General features: G+C 52.0%; 1 protein-coding gene across 1 annotated transcript; it reads left to right on the plus strand.

Annotated features, from left to right (window-relative positions):
- The first annotated feature begins 1,915 nt into the window (after positions 1-1,915).
- On the plus strand, positions 1,916-19,971 carry ASNS (asparagine synthetase (glutamine-hydrolyzing)). The gene is made up of 13 exons (XM_062178886.1): positions 1,916-1,988; positions 6,640-6,675; positions 7,271-7,542; positions 9,633-9,870; positions 10,855-11,040; positions 11,246-11,347; positions 12,075-12,202; positions 13,818-13,944; positions 15,441-15,547; positions 16,943-17,043; positions 18,298-18,379; positions 18,464-18,619; positions 19,624-19,971. Exons 3-13 carry the CDS (start codon positions 7,294-7,296, stop codon positions 19,831-19,833), a joined length of 1,686 nt encoding a protein of 561 aa, XP_062034870.1. The 5' UTR covers positions 1,916-1,988; positions 6,640-6,675; positions 7,271-7,293; the 3' UTR covers positions 19,834-19,971.
- The last annotated feature ends 5,718 nt before the right edge of the window (positions 19,972-25,689 follow it).

Below are 25,689 nucleotides of genomic sequence, written 5' to 3' on the forward strand. Positions count from 1 at the left end.
CCTCCTGCTCTTCCATCAGGGGCTCCCGGGCAACCGGGCTGTCCTGGTCCTGCTGTTAGGTAGGAAGTAATGTTAGGTAGGAAGTCAGTTATGAGCTTATGTGTGTGTGATAGGCCTAAGGAGAAGACATCTATGTCCAGCATATGCATCTGCATCTCAAAGTCATCCTGACAATGTTTCAGGGGCAGCCCAGAGTTCGAATCCTGCCTGCCTCCTTCTACCTGATAACCTGCCAGGTGGAGGTCCCCACCCCCTCCACCTGACAATCTTCCACAATCTCCCAGGTGCAGCCCAGTATCTGCATCTCAAACACCCTGCTCCCTTCCTCCTGTCTGATAACATTTGCATCCATAAAGTCCTTTGTTTCAGACCTTCAAGAGAAGTTTTTCTATTTACATCCAAAAAGCCCTTTGTTCCAAGAGGAGCAGAGGTAGGGAAGCAGGACCTATCTCCTTAAAAACCCCCAGCCTCAACTGGACTGCGCGCTCAGCTCTCTGCATCTTTGCTGAGCCGCCCGCCTGGCCTGGTCAGGTGTAATCTCTCCACTCAACATGTAACCTGTAACCTCCCTCCTTCCCCCCCCCCCCCCCCCCAGTCTCTCAGGCTCTGTCTGGAGAGGTGCCCATCCGTCCTTACAGAGGTTCCTTCCTAATAAACCTTGCTGTTTTACCTCCCACTACTCTCTGTATCACGCCTGAATTCTTTCTTGCGCGAAGACAAGAACCCTGCAATTTCTCCGGTAACACTGCTACGGCTCTGGGCGCAGCGTGACCAGAGGGGCGACTGCGCATGTGGCCAAGCCCGGCTTTGTACTCCTGAGAGTAGGAGGCCAGGGGGGTGAATCTGGACAACTGACTTCTAACTGCGGCTGATGCACAAACAGTCCTGTTACAAGGTTATTTTGACTTCTGACAAGATAGCTCCACATTGTAGGGATGGAAACATGCCATGGTTCCAAGAAGTCTTATTACAGAGTGGCAGGACTGGAAGACCCTGTTGCAGTCTGAATTTCTTTTCCAGAATCTTCCATCTGATGGTTCACTCCCCAGATGGTCACAGTGCGCAGTGGCCAGGGCTGGGCCAGGCCAAGTCCAGGCCTGGACCTCCACCCAGGTCTCCCAGGCGGGTGGCGGGGGCACAAACTCTTGGGCCATCTTGGCTGCTCTACACAGAGACCTGAATCTCCCCTCTTTGGGGGCTCCGCTGCGGCGTAACCCTGTGCCACAAGGCGGCCCCACGGGTTTTTACTTTAAAGCTGAAAGCCTAAAGAGGCGATTGGACCCCCGGACAGCCACGTAAGTTGTGGTAAAATTCGGACCCTAACTCAGTCGGGCGAGAACACAGCCTCTACTGAGGGTGAAGCCAGCAGGCCGCGGTCTGGGCTCCTGGGGACCCATCTCAGAACGCACGCCCCGAGCTGCGACCCACGGAGGAGGGCGGGGGCTGACCCTGCCCGGCCACACGAGATGTACTTAGTACAAAGAGGCCACCCTTCTAGGTAGGCCTGACGGCCTCACCGTGGAGTAGTTTAGCAAATTATCGGGGTCTCCACCTCTGCGTAGGAGCCGCTCTCCCAGTGAGGCGCAACGGCAGACTTTAAAATCCAGGGAGAGGCGGGGATCTGCATTGGTGGGGGCACTGCCCCCACACCGGTTACCAAGCTGAGAACAAGCCAAGCCCTTACGTGCAGCCCAGCAGCCAAGGTCACCCCGGGCCCGCGCGCTGGTCCTGCTCAGCCACCCGCAGGCAGGCACCGCAGAGCTGGGGGCCGCCTCCCTCCGCAGCGCGCGCTCGCTCGCACCCGCGCCCCCGCCCCGCCCGGGCCTGTGCCCGCGCCCCCGCCCCCGCCCCCGCCCCCGCCCCGCCCGGGCCTGCGCAGGCCCCGCCCCGCGCGCCGGTTGGCGCTCTCGGACATGATGAAACCGCGCGCACGCCTTACGCGAGCGGGCGAGCCCCGAGCGCGCCGCAGCCCGAGCCCTCGCGCGCAGGTGAGCCGGGCCCGCCGCGGCACCGGGGAGCGGGGCGGAGGATGCGCGGCCCACGCCGGGCGCGCGGGGCGGGGCGCACCTGCCGGCCGGGGTGCCCGGGGGACCACAGGAGGTGCGGGAGGCCGGCCCCTGGAGACGCGGTGCTGTGGTTAGCTGATGGCGCCGAAGCCCGGGGCGCTTCTCGCACCCGAGGGCTCTGCGGCCGGCTGGCTGCAGCGCCCACGTGGCCACGCGGTCGCTCTCCCCGGGCCGGGAGGGAGAGTGCTGGCGTTGACAGCTGGCAGTCACAGCCCGCTGTGCGCGCTGCCCCGGCCGGCTCCGGGACCGCCCCAGCAGAGAGAGCTGCTCTGGGCGGTGGGAAGGCCGAGGGGGCCTGGTTCTCCGTGGCTGGCTCCTGGTGGACGTTACAGTTTCAAATGAAGGGGCGGTTTCTTCGCGGCCCGTGGTCTCCGTTATGTTTTCAGGGTCGGGTGCCCCTGGTGCCGGATCGGTTCTTGTTTTAGAAGCACCGACCGCTGCTTCTGCAGGGATCGATCGCAGAGTCATCAGAAATAGAGCGGGCCTTGCACCTGTCCAGGAGTAGGTCAGTGAGGCCTTACCGTGAAAGTGAGATGCTAGGCGGGGCTTCGGGACTTGCTGCAGACCTGAACTGTGCCGAAGCGGCGCTGTCCACTTCCTTGGGCGCTAATTGCACACTTGCGAATTGATGGCTGCTGCAGGGGTAAAATATGCTGGATTTTGACTATTTTAGGAGGAAGAGTTGCAGCTCCTGTCACGGTTTTATGTTGATTACGTGCTGTAGCAATACTGTTTTTTGTACATTATGTTACATTGTTTAAAACTGATTTGTTTTTTAATGGGGCTATGAATAGATTTGACATTACATAGCTGGCTCCCGTTTCTGTTGGATAGCACTGCGGTAGAAGTTAATGAGGAAGTGCGGAAATTGCTGGAACAGGCGGCGGCAGTGGGCACGAACATTGCAAGCAGGGGCTTTGTGCGCCTCTAAGAGTGATCCCTATAACAATGATAGGTTGTAGTTTTAATTTGCTTTCTTCTTGCTGAGAAACAGGTGCAGGTCACGGACTTGTTCGCAGTCTCCCCCTCAGTAGTGCTGGACTCACTAGGCAGTGAGAAGACTTTGGTCGATGATTCCCCGACGGCCAACTTCATTTTCTTTTTTTAATTAAGATTTTTTTTTTTTTTTGACAGGCAGAGTGGATAGTGAGAAAGAGAGACAGAAAGATCTTCCTTTTTGCCGTTGGTTCACCCTCCAATGGCCGCTGCGGTCGGCGCACCGCGCTGATCCGAAGCCAGGAGCCAGGCGCTTCTCCTGGTCTCCCATGCGGGTGCAGGGCCCAAGGACTTGGGCCATCCTCCACTGCCTTCCCGGGCCATAGCAGAGAGCTGGCCTGGAAGAGGGGCAACCGGGATAGAATCCAGCGCCCCAACCGGGACTAGAACCCGGTGTGCCGGCGCCACAAGGCAGAGGATTAGCCTGTTAAGCCACGGCGCCGTCCAGGCCAACTTCATTTTCAAAGCACTTCCCATTTTTCGTTGGACTAGGTCAGAGGTAGATTGCTTGTTAGTAGTCACTTTGTTACCGCTGATGGAACCCTGGGACTTGTTCTATTAGGGAGCAGATGAGAAGGCCATGTTAGCCTAGCTGATTGGGGAAAGTGAAGACAGAAATCCCTACACCTGGTAGACCGGGCGGCGGCTCAGAAAAGGGCTGGGGGCCAGTCTGCGTTCAGCCTGGGCTTTTATGGAAGTAAGGATGGGTCCCCCATGCCCTCCTCCGTCTTCTGGGGGAGTCTGGGTGGGAGAATTTGGATGTGGAATTCCCCTAGACAGACTCTGTGGGCAGTACTGGCCGCCAGGGGTCTTATCCATTGGAGAAGCACAGGACCCCTGCAGTCCAGTAGGGCCAGCTGCTTCACTCCCTCAACTCAGCAAATTCCCGTTGCTAAAGGACAGGCAGGGGCACCTTGGGCAGGGAGACGGACAGCAGGCTGCGTCTTGCTTTAAGGACTCGTGTCCTCACTCCGTTGCAATTCAGTTTATTTTCTTCTCATTGTCTTCGGCCCCTCTTACACACATAGGCCAATATTTGCTGGCTACTTTAACAGCCTCTCTTAAGTCTGCATTTTCTTCCCAGCTATTTTTTTTGGGGGGGGGGGGCAGGCAGAGTGGACAGTGAGAGAGAGAGAGAGAGAGAGAGAGAAAGGTCTTCCTTTTACCGTTGGTTCACCCTCCAATGGCCGCCGTGGCCGGCGCACCGCACTGATCCGAAGGCAGGAGCCAGGTGCTTCTCCTGGTCTCCCATGGGGTGCAGGGCCCAAGGACTTGGGCCATCCTCCACTGCACTCCCGGGCCATAGCAGAGAGCTGGCCTGGAAGAGGGGCAACCGGGACAGAATCTGGCGGGCGCCCCGACAGGGACTAGAACCCGGTGTGCCGGCACCACAAGGCAGAGGATTAGCCTATTGAGCCACGGCGCCAGCTCTTCCCAGCTCTTAAAGTCAGTCTTCATTGTAGGCTCTTGGGCCAGGTGTGTGGAAGAGACTAAGGCTTCATTTCCAAATTACTTGAAATGCCACAATTTTCCATAACTTCACTTTGGTCTTAGTGAAAGGCCAGCCAGAGCATTGGTTCATTTAGATAACAAAAATGATATCACTTCCAAGGATTGCTCCTAGTGAAATATCTATATATAGATTTAAATCTATAAATCAATTCATCTCTTTAGAGTTTCCCCAGATTATCTAGGCATTTGCTGAAGACTTGGCAATTTTTGAAAATGCCAGAATAGTTACTTTCCAAGGCATGGAGTTTGGTAAAATAGCTGATAGCATCCAAATGCAGTCGCTTCTTATTTCATAGCTTAGAATTTGAAATTGAAAAGGAATTAATGTTTGTAGAAATTTGGTGCTTGCTTCTTGGCCTACAGGGATGAGCTGAGTTGCTTTTTAAGGCTGCTGCATCTGTGTATGTCCTGCCTACCTTGATTTTTTTTTTTTTTTTTTTTTTTTTTTTTGCTGCTTTCTGAATTTTTTTTCAGATTTCTTTTACTTTATTAAAGAATTTTACATTTATGTGCAGGAGCTACCTTGATTTCTTACTGAGCAAGCTAACTTTGAGACAGAAATGTTTGAGAACATTTTTATCATTTAGAGCATGCGTTTGTTTTGTTTTGTTTTAAAGATTTATTTATTTGAAAGGCAGAGTGATGGAGAGAAAGAGGGAAACAGGGAAAGAGATCTTCTGTCTTCTGGTTCACTCCCCAGGTGGCCATAACAGTGAGGGCTGGGCCAGGCCAAAGCCAGGAGCCTAGAACTCCATTCAGGTCTTCCACATGGGTGGCAGAGGCCTGAGTACTTAGGCTATCACTCATTGCCTTCTCCAACATTAGCAGGGAGCTGGATTGGAAGTGGAGCAGCTGGGACTTGAACCAATGCTCTGATATGGGATGCTGATGTCGTAGGGAGCAGCTTAAACTTCTGGGCCACCATACTGGTCCTGGGATGAGAACATTTTTAATAATTAATATTTATTTGTTTATTTGAAAAGCAGGGAGATATTTCTCATCTGCTGGTTCAGTCCAGATGGCCACAATGGGCCAGGCCAAAGCCACGAGCCAGGATCTCAATCTGGGTGGCAGGGACCCCAAGTACTTGAGCCATCACCTGCTACCTCCCAGAGTGGGCATTTAGCAGGAAGCTGGTATGGGAAGCAGGGCCAGGGCTAAAACCCAGGCACTCTGAATTGGGATGTGGTTGTCCAAAGCTGCATCTTTGTATTATTATTATTATTTTTAAAGGATTCATTCATTTATTTGAAAGGCAGAGTTAGAGAGGGGGAGGCAGAGAGAGAGAGACAGACAGACAGACAGACAGAGAATCATCATCCTTGTGCTGGTTTACTCCCCAAATGGCTGCACTGGCCATGGATGGGCCAGGCTAAACCAGGAGCCTGGAACTCCTCTGGGTCTCCCACATGGGTGGCAAGGGGCCCAAACACCTGGGCCATCCTCTGTTGCTTTCCCAGACACATTGGCAGAGAGCTGGATCGGAAGCAGAGTAGCTGGGACTAGAACCATCACTCAAATGGGATGCTGGCCTCGCAGGCAGCGGCTTAACCCACTGCACCACAACGCAGGCCCTCACAGCTGCGTCTTAACCACTGCACCAAATGCCCACGCCAGGACATTTGGATAGCCAACATTTTGTATGGTTTTTTTTTTTTTTTTTGACAGGCAGAGTGGGCAGTGAGAGAGAGACAGAGAGAAAGGTCTTCCTTTTGCCGTTGGTTCACCCTCCAATGGCCGCCGCGGTAGGCGCGCTGCGGCCGGCGCACCGCGCTGATCCGATGGCAGGAGCCAGGTGCTTATCCTGGTCTCCCATGGGGTGCAGAGCCCAAGGACTTGTGCCATCCTCCACTGCACTCCCTGGCCACAGCAGAGAGCTGGCCTGGAAGAGGGGCAACCGGGACAGGATCGGTGCCCCGACCGGGACTAGAACCCGGTGTGCCGGCGCCGCAAGGCGGAGGATTAACCTAGTGAGCCGCGGCGCCGGCCACATTTTGTATGTTCTATCAACATGTTATGTTTATTACAAACATATTTCATTATATTGCTTTCTTTTTCTCTTTAGACTTTGGTTCGTCACAGTTGAACAGATCACTTGGAGGTAAGCTAGACATTGCAAAATGCTTATAAGGACTGTGTATCTTAATATTCCCCTTCAGCAGTATGTATGATCTTCTTGTCTTCCCACTATATTCTGCCTACGCTTCGTCTAGGGAAAGAAAGGGCATATTACATTGTCAAGGAGACCCAAGAGAAGACGAGTAAGGTGCAGAGTCTCTTCCACCTTTGAAAGATTTTGAGATTTTGGGGTGGAAAAAGTTGAATCTGGGCTCCAGTTGGAGTCAGCAGCAGGTTGACCTGTGCCTTGGGGGCAAACTCAGGATATAGAATGTGAACAGCCTGCGTGCTGCCTGTTCTAACCAACCACCAAATCCCCAAGTAGGGGAGATGTAGGCTGTGGTGGCTGCCAAGCTGTTGTGTAGCTGGTTGGATGTAAAGGTTATTCACCTTTTCTGAATACTTGTAAATAAATTAAGTCGTTCTCTACTCCTGTGCACCTGCAACCCTAATAGAAAAATCACTATAGATAAGGTGGCTTGTTCTCAGTGTTGAAGTGTTATGCAAGTTTCTGGCATCAGGGCTTAATGCAGACTCGGACTGGATATTGAACATTTGTCCTGCTCTTCTCTCCGTAGAGTGCCCGTAGCTCCGTTGCACCATGTGTGGCATTTGGGCCCTCTTTGGCAGTGACGACTGCCTGTCCGTGCAGTGTCTGAGTGCCATGAAAATCGCACACAGGGGTCCAGATGCGTTTCGTTTTGAGAATGTCAATGGATATACCAACTGCTGCTTTGGATTTCATCGGTTGGCAGTGGTTGACCAGTTGTTTGGAATGCAGCCAATTCGAGTGAAGAAATACCCTTATTTGTGGCTTTGTTACAACGGAGAAATCTACAACCACAAGGCGGTAAGCGAGTTGAAAGCTGGCGATGTCTGGAGGGGATGTAACCTCAGAGCTAGTTGGTCGTAATAGTATTACACGCTCCGTGTGATGCCTTCTACTTTCAATGCCCTTTTCTTGTCCATTATCTCATTTGTTTCAGTTACACAGATAGACAAGGCACTGATACACCAAGAGAGAACTCGGTCACACAAACACACACAAAATAAAAGTCACGACAACTGAAGTTACCATTTGGGTCTTTGACTCTCAGAATATGTTTTTCTTTTAGGAATATAAATATTCCCTAAGGGCTGTGCTAGGCTCACTGTTCTCTGCTCTGGGCTGGGCATGGCGGGGCAAATGAGAGCTGTCAGTTGCCGGAGGAGATTATTCTGTCCGGGGACAGAGAGGGAGTCGTTGCTCATGCCGCGGGTGTTCTGGAAGAATGAATGCAGAATTGCTGAGCAGGGGGTCCACCCTGAGGAATGGTGGTCGGAAGTCTCCTGGAGAAGCGACGCTTGGCTGAGACCTAGCAGTCAAGGATCAGCTAGTGAGGCCGGGAAGCACTTCCTGCAGCAGGAAGAGCGTGTCGAAGCCCCAATGTGGGCGGCAGCCCTGGGAGTGCAGTGAGCGGCCGGCAGGTGGGGCAGTTGAGCTTAGGTGGAGGCAGGGCCGCTAAGCAGCTCTTTTTTTTTTTTTTTTTCAAGATTTATTTGTTAGGGCCAGCGCTGTGGTATAGTGGGTAAAGCTGCCACCTGCAGTGTCTGCATCCCGTTTGGGCTCTGGTTCAAGTCCCCGCCGCTCCACTTCCAATCCAGCTCTCTGCGATGGCCTGGGAAAGCAGTACAGGATGGCACAAGTCTTTGGGCCCCTGCACCCGTGTAGAAAACCCAGGAGAAGCTTCTGGCTCCTGGCTTCAGATTGGTGCAGCTGCAGCCATTGTGGCCATCTGGGGAGTGAACCAGCAGATAGAAGACCCCCCCCCCACCCCCTTTCTCTCTGCCTCCCAGTAACTCTGCCTTTCAAATAAATAAATAAAATCTTAAAAAAAGATTTATTTGTTTATCTGAGAGGCAGAATTACAGAGAGGCAATGGCAGAGAGAGAGAGAGAGAGAGAAGAAAGAGATCCACTGGTTCACTCCCCAAATGGCTGCAAGCAAGAGCTGGGCCAATCTAAAGCCAGGAGCCAGGAGCTTCTTCCAGGTCTCTTGTGTGTGTGCAGGGGCCCAAGCACTTGGGCCATCTTCTGTTACCCTCCTAGGTGCATTAGCAGGGAGCTGGATCAGAAGTGGGGCAGCCCGTATGGGATGCTGGTGCTGCTGGTTTTACATTAACTTCTTTTCTCTGCAGCCTCAACCAAACACATTGAGTATAAGCACGAGGAGGACGAGGGAGGCCTTGGCTCCTCAGGGTTGGCAGGGGTGGGGGAGAGCCACAGAGCTTTGGGTGCACCTGCCTGGGACCTGCTCTGCGTGTGGCGTCAGCGGCAGCCTCTGCTGTTCCGCTGGGGCTTGTGGGCCGAAGAAGCTTCACTAGGAGTTTGTCAGAAGTGGGGGTGGAAGGACCTCCCCCTGATGACCAGCACGCTTGTCGTGGACCACGTGTCTGCCATTGTGCTGGGACACATTTTTCAGGGAATGTTGCCAAGTTCTCTTTATCCCTGTGCTCTGTATTTTCGTGGGTAGCTGTTTGAGGCTGAATTGGCAGAACCTTGGCTTATGCTGTTTCCCAAACCAAAAGTTTACAATCGCAGAAAACACCTTTTGAGTGGCTTGGCAACCAGACAACCTATGTTCTTAACACACATTTGTGTGTGGATCATGTTACCTGCCTACTATGGACGTGTATGGTAGGCACGTGCTTCCCTCCACATGTCACTCTTCTGGTATGTTACCATTCTCCTTTTCAGAATGCAACTGAAAGTTTCACCATTCGGCTTTGTGTTGTAAGAAATGCAACAAGCTCTGTTTTGATAATGCCTTGATTCTTCCACATCACCTAAGTGCATAAAAGGCTCACTGAGCACGGAAGTCACTGAGGTTACTTCCACATAAAACGTCTTTAGCATATGCACGAGGATTCTAATGTTTTGTTTTGCTGTTGCCTCCCCAAGATGCAACATCACTTTGAATTTGAATACCAGACCAAAGTGGATGGAGAGATCATCCTTCATCTTTACGACAAAGGAGGAATTGAGCAGACAATTTGTATGCTGGATGGAGTGTTCGCATTTATTTTACTGGACACGGCCAACAAGAAAGTGTTCCTGGGTCGAGACACTTACGGCGTCAGACCTTTGTTTAAAGCCATGACTGAAGATGGATTTTTGGCTGTGTGTTCAGAAGCTAAAGGTACTGGTAGCATTTGTCTACAGTGCCTCGTTGTTGTCGTAGCCTTGTGTTTTCTTCAAGAGCATAGCTGCAAATTCCATGCGGGCAGTTGGGAACTTTACGAGTGGCTGCGTAAATGCTGGATCCTCTGAGCTTGGCTTTTTGTACAAAACAAAGGCGTTGGGTCCTCGCTTCCACCACTCAGACTCTGACTCCTTGAAGGACGATGAGCCTGTGTAGGCTCACCTCCTTTTCTGTAGGGCTAACAGCTTTGCATCTGATTGGATCCTGTATCTCTCTTCAGTTTACCTGTGTCGTTATGTAATGGGAGGATTGGGTCTGCCACACTTAGAGCCTGAGCAAACAGGACTTTTTTTTTTTTTTTTTTTTTTATTTGACAGGTAGAGTTAGAGAGACAGAGAGAAAGGTCTTCTTTCCATTGGTTCACCCCCCAAATGGCCACTATGGCCGGTGCTGTGCTGATCCAAAGCCAGGAACCAGGTGCTTCTCCTGGTCTCCCATGCGGGTGCAGGGCCCAAGCTCTTGGGCCATCCTCCACTGCCTTCCTGGGCCATAGCAGAGAGTTGGACTGGAAGAGGAGCAACTGGGACAGAATCCAGTGCCCCAACCGGGACTAGAACCCGGGGTGCTGGCGCGGCAGGTGGAGGATTAGCCTAGTGAACCGTGGCGCCGGCCCAGCTGTCATCTTAATTGCTAAGTCAGATGCCCGCCCCTAACTGTCTTCCTCAGAAATGCCAGCTAGGGAGAAGGAACTCAATCCAGGAGAGTGCCTGTAGCTTTGAGTAGCAGTGTAACGTGGCCGTATGTTTCTGTGCCGCTCTCCTCTTGCGGGTGGGTAGATGGCAGGGCTTTGGGTAATTGAAAGTGTTTCCCTCTTTTGCATATATAGCGGGCATGTGTTGGTATTGGAGAAAGTACCTTGGCGTTTAGAGGCTATCACCTACCCACGTTGAGTCTGAATAAAGCCCCACTCTGACCCCGCAGGTCTGGTCACGCTGAAGCACTCCACAACCCCCTTTCTGAAAGTGGAGCCTTTTCTTCCCGGCCACTACGAAGTGTTGGACTTAAAGCCGAACGGCAAGGTCGCGTCGGTGGAGATGGTCAAATACCATCACTGCAGGGACGAGCCCCTGCACGCCCTCTATGACGGCGTGGAGAAACTCTTCCCAGGTAGCAGAGCCCGCCCCCTGCTCCCGCCCCGCGGGAATGGCTGCCTGTGGCCACAGCGCACCTGGATGTGGCAGCCTCTGTGGCTGCGCGGACGCGGCAGGTGTCTGTGACTGTGGCCGTGGCTGTGGCGGGCACGCACCTCGAGCCACGAGCCCAGTCTGCCTCCGGCTCTGCTGGAGCTGTGTCCTGTGCTTGCTGTTCGTAGGCTTCGAGATAGAGACGGTGAAGAGCAACCTGCGGATCCTGTTTGAGAACGCGATTAAGAAGCGGTTGATGACAGACAGAAGGATTGGCTGCCTTTTATCAGGTGAGGCCGATTAAGAAGACCTAGTAACTGGGAAAGAAAGGATTTGTAGCTGTCCCTGAGGTTTCCACTATGAAATATTGGCTGTAGGATTAATCTCTCATTGCATTTGCTATTCCTAGTTAATACCACAGCGTATTTGTGCATATGTGTGTTACTGATGTAAGGATGAGCTACTCATTTCTTTAGAATACTTTGTAGTTTTTTTTTTTTTTAATTCATTTATTTATTGGAAAGGTAGAGTGAGAGAGACAGAGAGATCTTCCTGTATTAATTCACTCCCCAAACAGCTGCAACAGCCCGAGCTGGCCTGGCTGAAACCTGGAGCCAGGAACTCCATGGGGTCTCCCACATGGGGAGAAGGACCCAGATGCTTGGGCCGTCCTGTGCTGTCTTCCAGGGGCATTAGCAGGATGTGGGGTCAGAAGCATAGTAGCTGGGACTCGGGCCAGGCACTGCGTTATAGGACGGAGGTGTCCCAGACAGTGGCTTTACCCGCTGCACTGCAAGGTGCACCCCCATGTGCTTGTTAAACCAACTCAGATACACTTACATCGTCACAGGTTACTGTTCAGTTTTCCCCTTGTCAAAGTTGATTTTCAGTTTACAAAACTTGAGGATCTTCAAGGATCAAACCGCCATGGATGTTTAGCCGGAATGTGAGTCGCGTGTGTCCCTGTGTTATGCCCGCCCCCCCGGGTGACCAGCACACTTGCTCTCTTCCCTGTAGGGGGCTTGGACTCCAGCTTGGTCGCTGCATCACTGTTGAGGCAGCTGAAGGAGGCCCAGGTGCAGTACGCTCTGCAGACGTTCGCCATTGGCATGGAAGACAGCCCCGACTTACTGGCTGCGAGAAAGGTAGGACTGCTCCACCTGTGATGTACTTGGGATGGCCTTGGGGCTGGGCTGAAAACCGGGTCTGTAACCAATGATTCCTTTTCTGTTGCTGTAGTGACTCAGGTCATTTTTATTTTAAGATTTATTTTATTTATTTGAAAGGCAGAGTTAGAGCGCGCGAGAGAGACAGAGAGGTCTTATCTGTTGGTTCACTTCCCAAATGGCAGCAAGAGCTGGGGTTGGGCCAGGCAGAAGCCAGGAGCAAGAAGCTTCCTCTGGGTCTCTCACATGGGCGCAGGGGCCCAAGCACTTGGGACATCATCCACTGCTTTCCCAGGCATGTTAGCAGGGAGCTGAATAGGAAGTGAGGCAGCTGGGACTCGAACCGGCAGCCATATGGAATGCAGGCATTGCAGGCAGTGGCTTTAATTAACTGTAATACAATGAGTGGCATGTCTGAATCTCCGCTGTGCTGTACACGGGACTCTGGGCTATTTCTCTGCCTTGACCCAGTCGCTCCTCCTTGGGGAAGTGAGCGCCCGGAGTGGCGGGAAGGCTGAGGCATTAGAGTCTGGTTGCCGGGCTCCTGGCTGTGCCGCCGGTCCTCACATGGTGGCAGTAGCTTGTCCAGGATGGTGCAGTTTTGAGGGGAAAATGGTATCTTTCGTACAAGTACATAGGATGGAACCTAGCATGTATCATACACCTAGCGAATGTTAGCTGTTTTTGTTATTTTTTGTTGTCTATAAGCACTGTTTAGAACCATGGGCAGAGGGGACCTTGTACCCATTCAGTGTGCAGGAGACTGAGCCCTACTCTGGAAGAACTGAGAAGGGAGGAGAAAGACCTTAGGCACAGGCCCAGGGCAAGTGATCAATATGGGAGAATCCAGGAGAGCCCCAGATAGCAGAATGAGAGGAGGGGCTGTTCCATGTGGGGTTAACGTTGTAGATGTCAGGGGAGGCACAAGGAGACCACGTTTACCAGGGCACTGTGTTGGACCAGAGAGGCAGGGCAGGTTAGGTGAATGGGCGGGGAGGAGGGGGCACCAAGTGCCTGTTGGGTGGAAGCCTGGGGGTGGGAAGAGCTGGTGGGAGGTTGGCTTCCTGTGGCTGAGCACGGGGTGGAGACATTGGCGGGCACAGGCCCCTGGCTGGGCAGTTGCGTGTGTGGCCTGGCGAATCGTTTCTGCTTGTTTTCTGCTATTGTTAATGCACAGTGCTCTCTGAACTACTGTCTTGTTTCTTCTTCTTCTTCTTCTTCTTTTTTTTTTTTTCCTTTATTGATTTGAGAGGTAGAGAGGGAAGAGAGACAAACAGTTGCACAGAGTTCCCGTCCATTGGTTCACTTCCCAAATGCCCCCAAAGAGCTGGGGCTGGGCCAGGCCAAAGCCTGGAGCTGGGAACTCAGCCTGGTTCTCCCTTGTGGGTTACTTGAGCCATCACCTGCTGCCCCCTAGGGTGTGCAGTAGCAGGAAGCCGGACTCGGGAGTGTAGCCAGGACTCCAACCCCGGCATTCTGGAATGGGATTCTAGCGTCCTCAGCAGCGCCTTAGCCACTATGCCAAATGCCTGCCCCCTGTGTAATCTTCAGAGGGTGTTCTTTATAACAAGTGTATGGGTGTTTATTTAACCAGGTAGCAAATCACATTGGAAGTGAGCACCATGAAGTCCTCTTTAACTCCGAGGAGGGCATTCAGGCCCTGGATGAAGTCATATTTTCCTTGGAAACTTACGACATCACAACCGTTCGTGCTTCAGTGGGTAAGGTATTTTATGGTACTCAAAAAAGATTTTTTTTTTAATACCGGAGAAGAATTAGGCTTTAACAAAATACTATTTCAAGCAGCAGTTTTAGAACTATTATTGATGAATGAATACAGATACGATTCCTGTGTGACTAATTAATTGTTCAAGACCATTTGAGAAGTCCTTGATGTCTTTTTAGTGAACAGAACAATACCTGGTTCAGCCTCCACATCTCGGGGGTCAATGTCTGTGCTCCCAGGTGTGGACACCTTTTCCTGCTCCTCCCTTCCCTTCCCAGTTTCTTTCTGTAACATTTCTTGGGCTGAAGTCTGAGGAAATGGGAAGTGGTTCTGTGACGTCATGCATTTTCATTAAGGACTCCTTATTTTAGATGTATTTTGGTAAATATCCCATCACACAACCTTTCAATCACTAGCTAGCGCTGCCCTGCAAACAGTACTGGTTTTATCCTGGGGACTCCTACGGACACTGGAGTAGACCCCAAGTCAGATGGGGCCCATGTTGGTGAGCCTCTAATGTGATTTTAATTTTTAAAACTCATTTGAGAGGCGGACAGAGAGAAGGAGAGGGAGAGAGAGGTAGAGAACAAGAACACGTGTCAAAGTGCTGAACCATCCCCAGTGCTTCTGGGAGCTGGGGCCAGGCTGGGCCTGTAGCTGGGAGCCAGGGACTCTGTCCAAGAGTCCCAAATGGATGGCAAGGAACCCAAATATTTGAACCATGCCGGCTGCCTCCCGGGGTCTGTGTTGACAGGCAGATGGAGTCAGAGCCAGAGCTGGGGACTGAAGTGGAATGGAGGCATCTTAACCACTAGACTAAAGAGCCCCGTGCCCCCCGATACACCTGTCTTTGAAAAGCCTTGCAATGGAGGGCAAAAAAGTCTTAGATACGACAAAGGTTTTAGGCCCTGCAAAGCATCATAGTAAATAACAGACATATCCTAGACCTGCGTTGCTGCAGTTTCATAACGTGGGGTGGGATTAGGAAAAACAAAGTTTGAAAGCTCCTTAGGGGGGTGATAGTAAAACAGAGTTGCGAAGAAATACTTGTTTAGAGGAATGGAGGCTAGGCACCCAGCAGGCAGGGCGTAATAAATTAAGTAGTCTCTTCAACTTCATGTGAAATTTGGGAAATGAGAAGCAGCAGTAGGAAATAAAAACAAAATTAACAATTACCCAAGTCCTCCATATCATTGTGTAGTCACACCAGGGTGAAAGGCAGGATTTTTAGGTTTGAGAGTCATTGTTCAGTTTAGCCAGATTTCAGGGTGCTCCCTCTTGGTCTAAAACACTAGAATTTTAAAACTTGTTCCGAATTACAGAATGGTTCTTGGTTACGCTATTGCAACAGGGCAGTGTAGCTTACAAGGTCATTATTCTGGAAACCGTGAAGTTCAGTGCAGTTGTAAAGCTTGTAGTTGCTTCTGAAAACCGATTCATAAAAGGCATCTTGGGAGGGGCTTATGTTGACATTGATTTCTCTCGTCTAAGGCATGTATTTAATTTCCAAGTACATTCGGAAGAACACAGACAGCGTGGTGATCTTCTCTGGGGAGGGCTCCGATGAGCTTACGCAGGGTTACATATATTTTCACAAGGTAAGGCCGCTGCATGGATGGATCTTTGAGCTCCGCTAAAGAAAGCACGAACTGTTTGATCTTTTCTGTTGTCTGTGCTTGTGGCGTGACAGTCAGATCTCTGAGTATCCCACGAGCTTAGATGGGGAGCTCTGAGTGCCTGCTTTGTGTTTCCTTTGGGAAGGAAGAAGTCACGGAATTTCCATTCTTTAGTGAGGTGGGGTGGGCGCTGCATTTAGCCGCCACTTGTGACTCCAGCATCCCCTATTGCAGTGCCGCCTTGAGTCCTGGCTGCTCTGCTTGTAATCCAGCGCTCTGCTGATGCTCCTGGGAAGGCAGCAGAAGGTGGCCCAAATACTCGGGCCTCTGCCGCCCCGGTGGGAGACCTGCATGTGGTCCCTGACTCCTGGCTTCTGCCTGGCTCCGCCCTGGCTGCTGCATCCACTGGACAGTGAACAAGCAGATGGAAGATCTCTCTGCCTCTCTCCTTTTCCTTCTGTCACTGTGCCTTGCACATAAATAAGTAAATAAATTAAGTAAATACTAACAACAAAGCTAGTTAAGCATGGGAATCACCATTCTGTCATTCCTTAGGCCCTTGTGACATTATGGCTGCTGCACAGGGTGTCTGTTTTAAGATTTATTTACTTATTTGAGGCCAGCGCTGTGACTTAACAGGCTAATCCTCCACCTTGCGGCGCCGGCACACCGGGTTCTAGTCCCGGTCGGGGCGCCGGATTCTATCCCGGTTGCCCCTCTTCCAGGCCAGCTCTCTGCTATGGCCCGGGAAGGCAGTGGAGGATGGCCCAAGTGCTTGGGCCCTGCACGCGCATGGGAGACCAGGAGAAGCGCCTGGCTTCTGGCTTCAGATCAGAGAGATGCGCTGGCTGCAGCGGCCATTGGAGGGTGAACCAATGGCAAAAAGGAAGACCTTTCTCTCTGTCTCTCTCTCTCACTGTCCACTCTGCCTGTCAAAAAATAAATAAATAAATAAATAAAGATGGCTTAAAAAAAAAAGATTTATTATTTGAAAGGCAGACAGACAGGGAGAGGCAGAGATCTTCCACCTGCTGGTTCACTCCCCAGACACATTCTTCCACATGGGAGGAAGAGACCCCAGCACCCGGGCCGTCCTTCACTGCCTTCGCAGGTGCGGTATCTGGGAGCTGGGTTCGAAGCAGAGGAGTCTGGCCTGGGACAGCGCTCCGATGTGGGATGTGGGTGACCCAAGCCGTGGTTTGGCCCTCTGCGCTAACGCTGGTTCCTGTGCTGCCTGTTCTGATGCTCCCAGCTGTGGGCGGAGGGAAGGGGTGCAGCCTCGCTTGCGCCTGTGCATCCCTAGCCTTCGGGAAACCTCTTGTCTCTCTCGCTGGACCTGTTGGTGTTTCCGTGACCTGAGCTGTTTGTGTGTCTTAGGCCCCTTCTCCCGAGGAGGCCGAGGAGGAGAGCGAGAGGCTGCTGAAGGAGCTCTATCTGTTTGACGTGCTCCGTGCAGACCGAACCACCGCCGCGCACGGGTAACTCGGGCTTCTCGGAAGCCGTTGCAAACAGAAAGAAAACCAAAGCAAAAATGAAAAACAAACTCCGAACCCAAAAGCTCAGTAGCTGATTTTTTTTATTCAGTTGGCTGAATGCTGTGTGTATGGCTTCTATAGAGAAAACAAAGCTGTCTCTTAACACGGCCCGAGAGGCTGAGGCCAACTGCAAAGTGCTGCTGTGCCGAAGGGCAGAGGGGTTGTGTGGGCTGTTGTAGATGCAGTGTCCATTTTTAGTTACTTTTTAGACTTAGGATTTATTTGAAAGGTAGAGAGATGGAAAGACAGAGGGACAGAAATCTCCCATCAGCTGCGGCAGTGGCCATGAGAAGAGGCAGTGAGAGGTCTGACTCAGTGATAAACCCATGGTTCTTGGGGTTTAAAGTTTTCACATCTTCGCTGGTTATGTTAGAGAATTGAGGATTCTTACTATTCACGATCAGCAACGGATATTCCATGTTTTAGTTGCTTCCATGGGATCACTGTTAGATTAGGACATGATTGAAGATGGGGTTGAGGAATGAACTGAACTTGTTGCTCAATATGGGCTCTGATTCAAGTCCTGGCTGCTTCCCTGCTAATGGCCTGGGAAAACAGTGGAAGATGGCCCAAGTGCTTGGGCCCCTGCACACATGCTTTGGTCTGGTCCAGCCCTGGCCTTTGCAACCATCTGAAAGACCTCTCTCTATGCCTGTGCCTCTCTCTCTGTAACTGTGCCTTTCAAATAAATAAAATGAATCTTAAAAAAGAGTCACTAGGATTCAGGGGACAACCAACGTGGCATCTGATGCAATGATGCAATACCGTGGAATGCTGGTTTATATTGCTTACTGTGTGTGAATTATTCACCACTTAGTAGTAGAAGTGGAGAATTGGTACTGCAGTTGTTAATAGGAGATGGGCTCTTCTAGAAAAACCTCTGAGTTGGAAGGGTCTGGGCAAGGTGCATTCTTAACGATCAGATTTGTGTTTAAGTGTTCAGGGCAAGAGAAGTGAAACTCACCACGTCTAGTGGTTGATTTCACGTCCCGGCTGAGTTAATATGCATTGCTTTGAATGAAGATTTTTGGATTTCCCCATCAGCGTAGGGCAGCCATGAAGAGGGCTGTGAGCTGACCCCGTAGTGTTAGCATCACTGCGAATCTGGTTGAATTACGGGCAGCTCCACCTCGGAAGGCAGAGTGACAGGCGCTGCACACCCATTCTGACGCCGACTTTTCTTCTCTCTCCTGGAAGCCTTGAACTGAGAGTCCCCTTTCTGGATCACCGCTTCTGCTCCTATTACTTGTCTCTGCCCCCGGAAATGCGGATTCCTAAGGTAGGTAAACCAGCTCAGCGGCCGCACCGTCCCTGCTCTCAGGTTCCCCTGCCGACTCAGATGTTCCTTTTGTTTTCGCTTCAGAATGGGATAGAAAAACATCTCCTGCGAGAGGCCTTCGAGGACTCCAACCTGATCCCCAAGGAGATTCTCTGGCGACCAAAAGAAGCCTTCAGTGATGGGATAACCTCCGAAAAGAACTCCTGGTTTCGGATTTTGCAGGAATATGTTGAACATCAGGTAAAATGGCCTTAAAATATGTTTTCAATAGGACACTTTGGAAAGAGCTCGAACCGTTTATCCATTTTGCCTTTAATATAGGCATTTTATATAGGTAGGCATGAGTCATAGTTCCTAAAGCCGGTTTTATAAGAACTATGTAAGAATTAAATGGCGTGGAAAACTACAGAGTAGTGCCCAGAATCTAAGGAGGGAGGGCTCCCTGATTAGTCCTCCCGGGCCTTCCTCTGACACCTGGGGACGTCTGCTGGGTCTCAGGATCGTTAGACACCACTGACTCCAACGCCCAGCGCCTCCAAGCATGAGAACTGTGCACGTGAAGGTCCCCTTGTGTCCTGCGGCTGTTTTAGCGTTTTCCAAGTGATGGGTGATTCGGAAGCCGTTTGTGAACTCCAGAGACCTGCCATGCCTTCCTTCTCTGGCTCCATGAAGCCAGCTCAAGAGTACAGGGATTCACGTGCCCTTCCTTTAACAACCGTTGAAGGACCCCAAATCTGGGAATCCAACGCGCTCGGGTGGTCGCCCAAAGACCCAAAACTCCAGCCCAGTAGATGCAAAAGCAAGAGGATATTTATTAATACGTTTGCGCAAACGGGCTCCCCAGCACCTCAGGCAGTCCAGAGATCGAGAGAGCCCGAGCAGGGGTTACAGCAGTTTTTAAAGACAATAGCCACCTGATTAACATATGTATGCGGGGCGTTTGGTGATTGGGCAAACTCTTGTTGCGATTTTAGTGAGGGAAGGGGTAAATTTATACAATGGTCACAGAACCTTATTGCAACTCTTTTCCGGACTCCTGCAAGTGTTATCGCGTGAGACAGTTACACAGAGCAGTTTCACAAGGCAGTTTCCCAAGGTTATTCTGTAGGCAGGTGGAGACACAGTTATCTTAAGGAATGGCAACTGTCAGCAGCCAAACTTTTTAACCCTTGCTAAAATTATTTTAATATTTACTTTTAGCAGGGGTCTTACACCGTCTGGCTCTTGCACTTTCTCTTCTGTAGGTTGATGATGCTATGATGGAGGCAGCAGCCCAGAGATTCCCCTTCAATACTCCGAAAACCAAAGAGGGCTACTACTACCGGCAGATCTTCGAACGCCACTACCCGGGCCGGGCTGACTGGCTGACCCATTACTGGATGCCCAAGTGGATCAGTGCCACGGACCCTTCCGCCCGCACTCTCTCCCATTACAAGTCCACTGCCAAAGCTTAGCTGCTTTCCCCAATGTCCAGGGAGACTAACCGTTCCTTTCGGTGTGAGGGTAAGGGGCTGGGGACGGATATGGGGACAGTGAGGGCCAACCACTGAGTCTTGCCCGAGTGGGAACAAAATAAATGTCTTGCATCTACAGTGTCGCACTAGTCGTATCTCTTCAATCAGCTCCTCGCTTAGAGGTCAGTGGGTTGGCAGCTTTTCCTGTGTCAGGGGGAGGCTGTGGGCAAGCCAGCTCCTGTCCGGATGGAATTCCTGGCTCATGGCTTCTGTTGCATTTGGGGTGTTGAACCAGCAGGTGGAAGATCTCTCTGTCACTCCCTCTCAAAGTCAGTCTCTCTTTTTTTTTTGGACAGGCAGAGTGGCAGTGAGAGAGAGAGAGAGAGAGAGAGAGAAAGGTCTTCCTTTTGCCGTTGGTTCACCCTCCAATGGCCACTGCGGTTGGTGCGCTGCGGCCGGCGCACCGCGCTGATCCGATGGCAGGAGCCAGGTGCTTCTCCTGGTCTCCCATGGGGTGCAGGGCCCAAGGACTTGGGCCATCCTCCACTGCACTCCTTGGCCACAGCAGAGAGCTGGCCTGGAAGAGGGGCGACTGGGACAGAATCCGGTGCCCCGACCGGGACTAGAACCCGGTGTGCCGGCGCCGCAAGGCGGAGGATTAACCTAGTGAGCCGCGGCGCCGGCCTCAAAGTCAGTCTTAAAGAAGCCTATATCTCCCTGACAGGCATGCCTCCTCTTTGCCTTGGTTCCGGCCTCATCCCCAACAGCTGACTAGGTCGACCCTGGAGCCCAGAGTCCTTCAGTGCTGCATTCCAAGATAGCTCATTTTTTCTTTTTTCAGGCTGAGCCAGCATCTCTCTGGAGACTGCTATCTAGGGCAAGGGCTGAGCTTTAATTATTGGACATGTTTGAATTTTGCTAGTCATAACATAATCAGAAATTAAGTGTTATAAATAGTGGCAGTTGTCACATGTGAAAACAGAAAAATAAGATAAACCTGGAAATTCTTTTAGGCGAACAAAGTGTTCCCAATTCTACAGAAAGTAAAAACAGCAGTGAGTGACAACGGTGACATTTTAATGTATTTGAATTGTAAATAAGACTTTTAGAAAACAAGACTCTGGTATTTGTGTACAGTCACTTTCTGTATTTATACTAAAAAGCTATTTCTTACCTCAAGTATATTGAAAATTTCCCTTAACTAAAATGAACCTGTAGGATATTATGTAAACTAGGTCACCAAGAAAATGATAAAACAACCTCAGATCACATCATTTCTCATCTGCACTTGAACTACAATAAGTTCATCCTAACTTGCTTGGAATTTGATACTACTGGATCAGGTTTGTGGCCTGATTACAAAAGTTTAAGCACCAAGTTGATTGAAGAGAATTGTGATTAGTGTCTTTTTTTTTTTTTTTTCACTGAAAAAAAGTATCCAAATAGATCCTTTTATGTATGAAGCAAGCATTTACTATTCCAGCGACTTCACTAATGAAATGTGTGCTTGCCCTGTTACTGAAATACTTAACCAAATTTTGTTTTGTAACTCTTTTAGGCTCTTGGACCTCCGCTGGAAGCAACAGCTCTGCCGTTGGGGTACAAAAGCAGTTGCTTGGATAATATGCCAACAAATGGGCATGTCTGTGTTCTGTTAAAACTATAAAAACATGTAGAAGTGGGGCAGGTGTTTGGCTGCACATTAAGACCCCACTTGGAGTGTGTACCCATATCAGAGTGCCTGGGTCCAAGCTCAGCTCCCCAATCCAGCTCTCTGCTAATTTGTACTCTGAGAGGCAGTGGTGATGACTCAAGTGGTTGGGTCCTTACCATCCACATGGGAGACCTGGATTGTGTCCTGGGATCCTGGTGTGGGCCTGGCCCAGCACTGGCTGATAGACATATTTGTGGAGTAAACCAGTGAATGGAAGCTCTCTTCTTGCCCATTCTGTTTACCTCTCAAGTAAAAATAAAGCAAACTAATGAACAGAAAAATGGGTTAATTCAGATATGGTCCCTGAGCTATGTAGTTTGTTGACTTCTGCCCTATAAAGGGCCCACACTAAGCATTTTGGGTACAAGGAAAGTCACCTAACCCTGACATGGGGAAGTAGATTTTCATCTGAATGCTCACTGGAGATTCAGGGACAATATATGGAAACACACTGTGAATTTAGTTATTAGGAACTTGTGAAAAAGGAACAACTAGAAGAATGCTTGGTGGGAAAGGCGAGTAGGACAGGGATGAATCTACTTGGCAAGTGGAAAATCAGGAGTGTTGGAGGCAAGGCGTGGGCCATCACCTACAATTTATTTATTTAAAGACTTATTTTATTTATTTGAAAGAGTTACAGAGAGAGGGAGAGACACAGAGAGAGGTCTTCCATGTGCTGGTTCACTTCCCAGATGGCCGCAATGGCCGGAGCTGAGCCTATCTGAAGCCAGGAGCTGCTTCTGGGTCTCCCATGTGGGTGCAGGGGCCCAAGGACCTGGGCCATCTTCTACTGCTGCCCCAGGCCATAGCAGAGAGCTGGATGGGAAGAGGAGCAGCCAGGACTAGAACCAGCACCCATATGGGATGCCGGCGCTTCCAGCTAGGGCTTTAACATGCTGTGCCACAGCACCGGTCCCCATCACTTACAATTTAAAAATGTTTCCCCAGAACTCTGGATATATCACTTGTGGCTTGGTTCCTGGCATACCTGCTGCTGGTTAAACCTCCCTCTGCCAAGCTACAAGATGTCAAAAACACTTTGGGAATGTGGTTGATGGTGATTACCCAGAGTGCAGTGCAGGACTGAGGGGTGCCATCAGCAGGAACTGCCAGTGTGCAGTGGCAGGGGGTTAGGCTCCAGGTGTTTAAGCTTCGGTGACCGTGTGCTCCTGTCCGATTTAGATACCTCCCAGAAATCCTGACAGTACAGATCCAGAAGCCAATTTTATAGCTGCAAAGTGTAGGCCCATCGCCATGGCAGCCGCTTGCTGGATTTCCGGTCACATACAAGACCCATGGAAGGGGCAGGTGTTTCTCCTGATGGTTAAGGCACTGGTTGAGACACCTGCATCCCATTTTGAGGCACCTGAGGCTCCTCAGTGTGCGGTTCTGGCTCCCAATTCCAGTTCGGTGATGGCTCAAGTGTTGGGTCCCTGCCACCCATGAGGGAGACTGGACTCAGGTGCCTGGCTCCTGACTTTGGCCTGGCCACCGCTGGCCATTGCAGGCATTTAGGGAGGGAGCCACCATGGAACTCTGTGTCTAATTGCCTGCCCCTACATAAGGTTCAGTATAACATTAGCCTTTCCTCTGTGACTTCCATAGTGGAAGCTTTAGGAGATGGTGGCCCTGGGATCCTGCGCACAGGACCCGATGGCCTGCTGTCCTGGACCGTATTCCTGGTAATTCAGTGCCGACGGGCAGGTGGTGTCTATCCACACAGCACGCTGACAACAGACAACCGGTGCTTTCATGCAGGACCTGGAAGGTGATTAGCTGTCAGTGTCCCGTATCAGTCTGAGTGCACTCCCCGGGGGGACCTGCCCTTTGAAAGTCCCACTTGCCTTTAATATCTGCTATAATGATATATTTATAAAAACAGGCGAAAGCCACCTAGAATCGCAACGCTCTTTTAAACAGGCTTGGCATTTTTCATGCAACCCCCTCACTGCAAGGCCTAAGTAGGCAGACTGTTGATTGCCAGGGCCTGGGAGCTTGTTAAGTCCCGTAGAAGGAGCATATGGAAAGGCCCGAGGCTACGCCCCACACGCTCTGAGATGGGTGCGTGGGTCCCCCTAGTCGGCCAAGTCAGCGCATGCTCTGCGTGGGGGGTGCTTTCGTTTGGTCTGGGGATCCTTGGGTCCCTTGGCTGGGAAACGCGGGCCGTGAGGCAGCAGGACAGAGGCTGGGCAGGGCGCCCGCTGCGTGTGGCTGCAGATCCAGGCAGTGCAGGAATCACTAGCACCTGCGCTCTGCGCTTGGCTGCGTTAGCTCGCGCCGCCTGCAGGGGGCGGAGTGTGGCCAGGGCAGCGTTGCCGGCTCCACGCACAACCCCCGAGGCCTGGCGGCTGCTCCTGCTTCCTGGAGCCCGGCAGTGTGTTCTGATTCCCCGGGCGTTGCGTGACTTCTGAGGTCAGGTCACAAAAGGTGGTGGCTCCTGCTTTCTCTTTAAAAAATTTGCTTCTCTTTATTTGATAGGCGGGGCCACAGAGACAGGAGGGAGTTGGGGGAGAGATTGTCCATCCACTGTTTCACTCCCAAATGCCTGCAACAGCCAAGGCTGGGCCAGGCCAAAGCAGGAGACGGGAACTCCATCCAGGTCGCCTACCCGGGTGGCGGGAGCCATCATCCGCGGCCTCCCGGCGCCGTAGCAGGAAGCTGGGTCCCTGGCATCTGGTCTGGGATGCGCACATCCGCGCGGCAGCTTGCCCTGCTGTGCCAGGAGACCCCGGCTGGCTCGCTCTCCTGAGGCCCCGCCTACACGGAGGAGCTGTGTGGGAGTCTGGGCTCCGGGCCCCCAGGGAAGGCCGCTGTGAGAGCCACCATCAATCGCCCGGCACGTGCGGGAGGGAGCCGCAGGCCGGGGCACTGAGAGAGGCTTGTCCTGCCCAAGCTCTTCACCAGGAGTCTGTGAGTATCAGAGACGGCTGTGTGACAACGTCAGGTGGGGGGTGGCTTCGTGAGCAAGGAGAGTCAACGGGAACGGGGAGACTCCGTGACCCCTGCTTTGCCCAGGTTAAATAAATCGCCAACACGAGGTGGTTCTGTTAATTGCTTGGAGCTGCAGCCGGAGACGCTGGCTCAGGTCCGAGGGGTGCTTCCAGGGCGCTGGTGCTGCCTGCGGACGCTGCAGCCCGGGTCTCGGCTGGGAATCGGGGGTCTGGGGCGCCTGTTGAGAGCGGGAGTGGGGGAGCAGGCCACCTCCCGGACAACCGCACTGCGCTGAGCCTCTCCTGCCACGGCGCTGGCTGCAGACGCTGAGAAGAGAGGCCTCGCGTTTCGTTGTCTTGGCCACGTGTAAGTCATTGGCGCCCAAACCGGACGTCCATCCTGGCCCGTGGGGGCCGCTGCTGGCTGCAGAGGGGGCCGGGACCGCCAGAGGCTCCTTCTAGACCACTCGTGTCTGCCATCAGCAAGGCAGCGGGTGGAGAAGGTGGTGAATGGCGGCCCCAAACCTGCAGCTCCTACTGCAAAGGGAACGTCCCTCGCGTTCCCTACAAGTCACACGGCTGCACCGCACTCAGCCCGGCCCGCTCCGGAAAGGGGAACAGCAGCGAGACGCCCAGGAACTCGGGCCCCTGTGTACGAGACACTCAGGCCCTCGTGGGCAGCCAGGTGAAGATTCCATCCCGTGTGGGCGCCCACCGGGAGGCTGGCCAGGACCCGGGAGGGGCCCTGATGTGGGAGCTGGTTCCGGGGCTGGAGCCGGCCCTTCTGCAGCACTGGGAAGAAGCCGCTCCTGTTGCCCACGTCATAGGGCAGAGCAGAGAAACTTCAACACGAAAGCTCATTCTGGTGCCCCGGGGGGCAGAGGGGACACGGCGAAGCCCGGCGGAAGGCTGCCCTCAGACGGCACCCCAGCTGGCGGGTGTCTTGGCGGAAGTGGCCAGGAGTGAAAGAGCTGGGAAATCAGTGCCTGGGCAGCGGTGAGAAATGAGGAACACGTGGGGTGGGGTGGGGTGGGGCGGGGCAGCAGGGGCTGATTGCTGGCAATAAAGTGATGGCTCCTGGCAACCTCGTTTTGGTTACACAATGGGAGTCACTGTTTACTGATCATCCTGGTGGCCCAGGACCCCTCTAAAAGCTATAATCATTTTTTTTTTTAATTTAAAGATTTATCTATGTATTGATTTGAAAGAGTG

This window comes from Lepus europaeus, chromosome 20 (assembly GCF_033115175.1).
Source record: "Lepus europaeus isolate LE1 chromosome 20, mLepTim1.pri, whole genome shotgun sequence".
Classification (NCBI taxonomy): domain Eukaryota; kingdom Metazoa; phylum Chordata; class Mammalia; order Lagomorpha; family Leporidae; genus Lepus; species Lepus europaeus.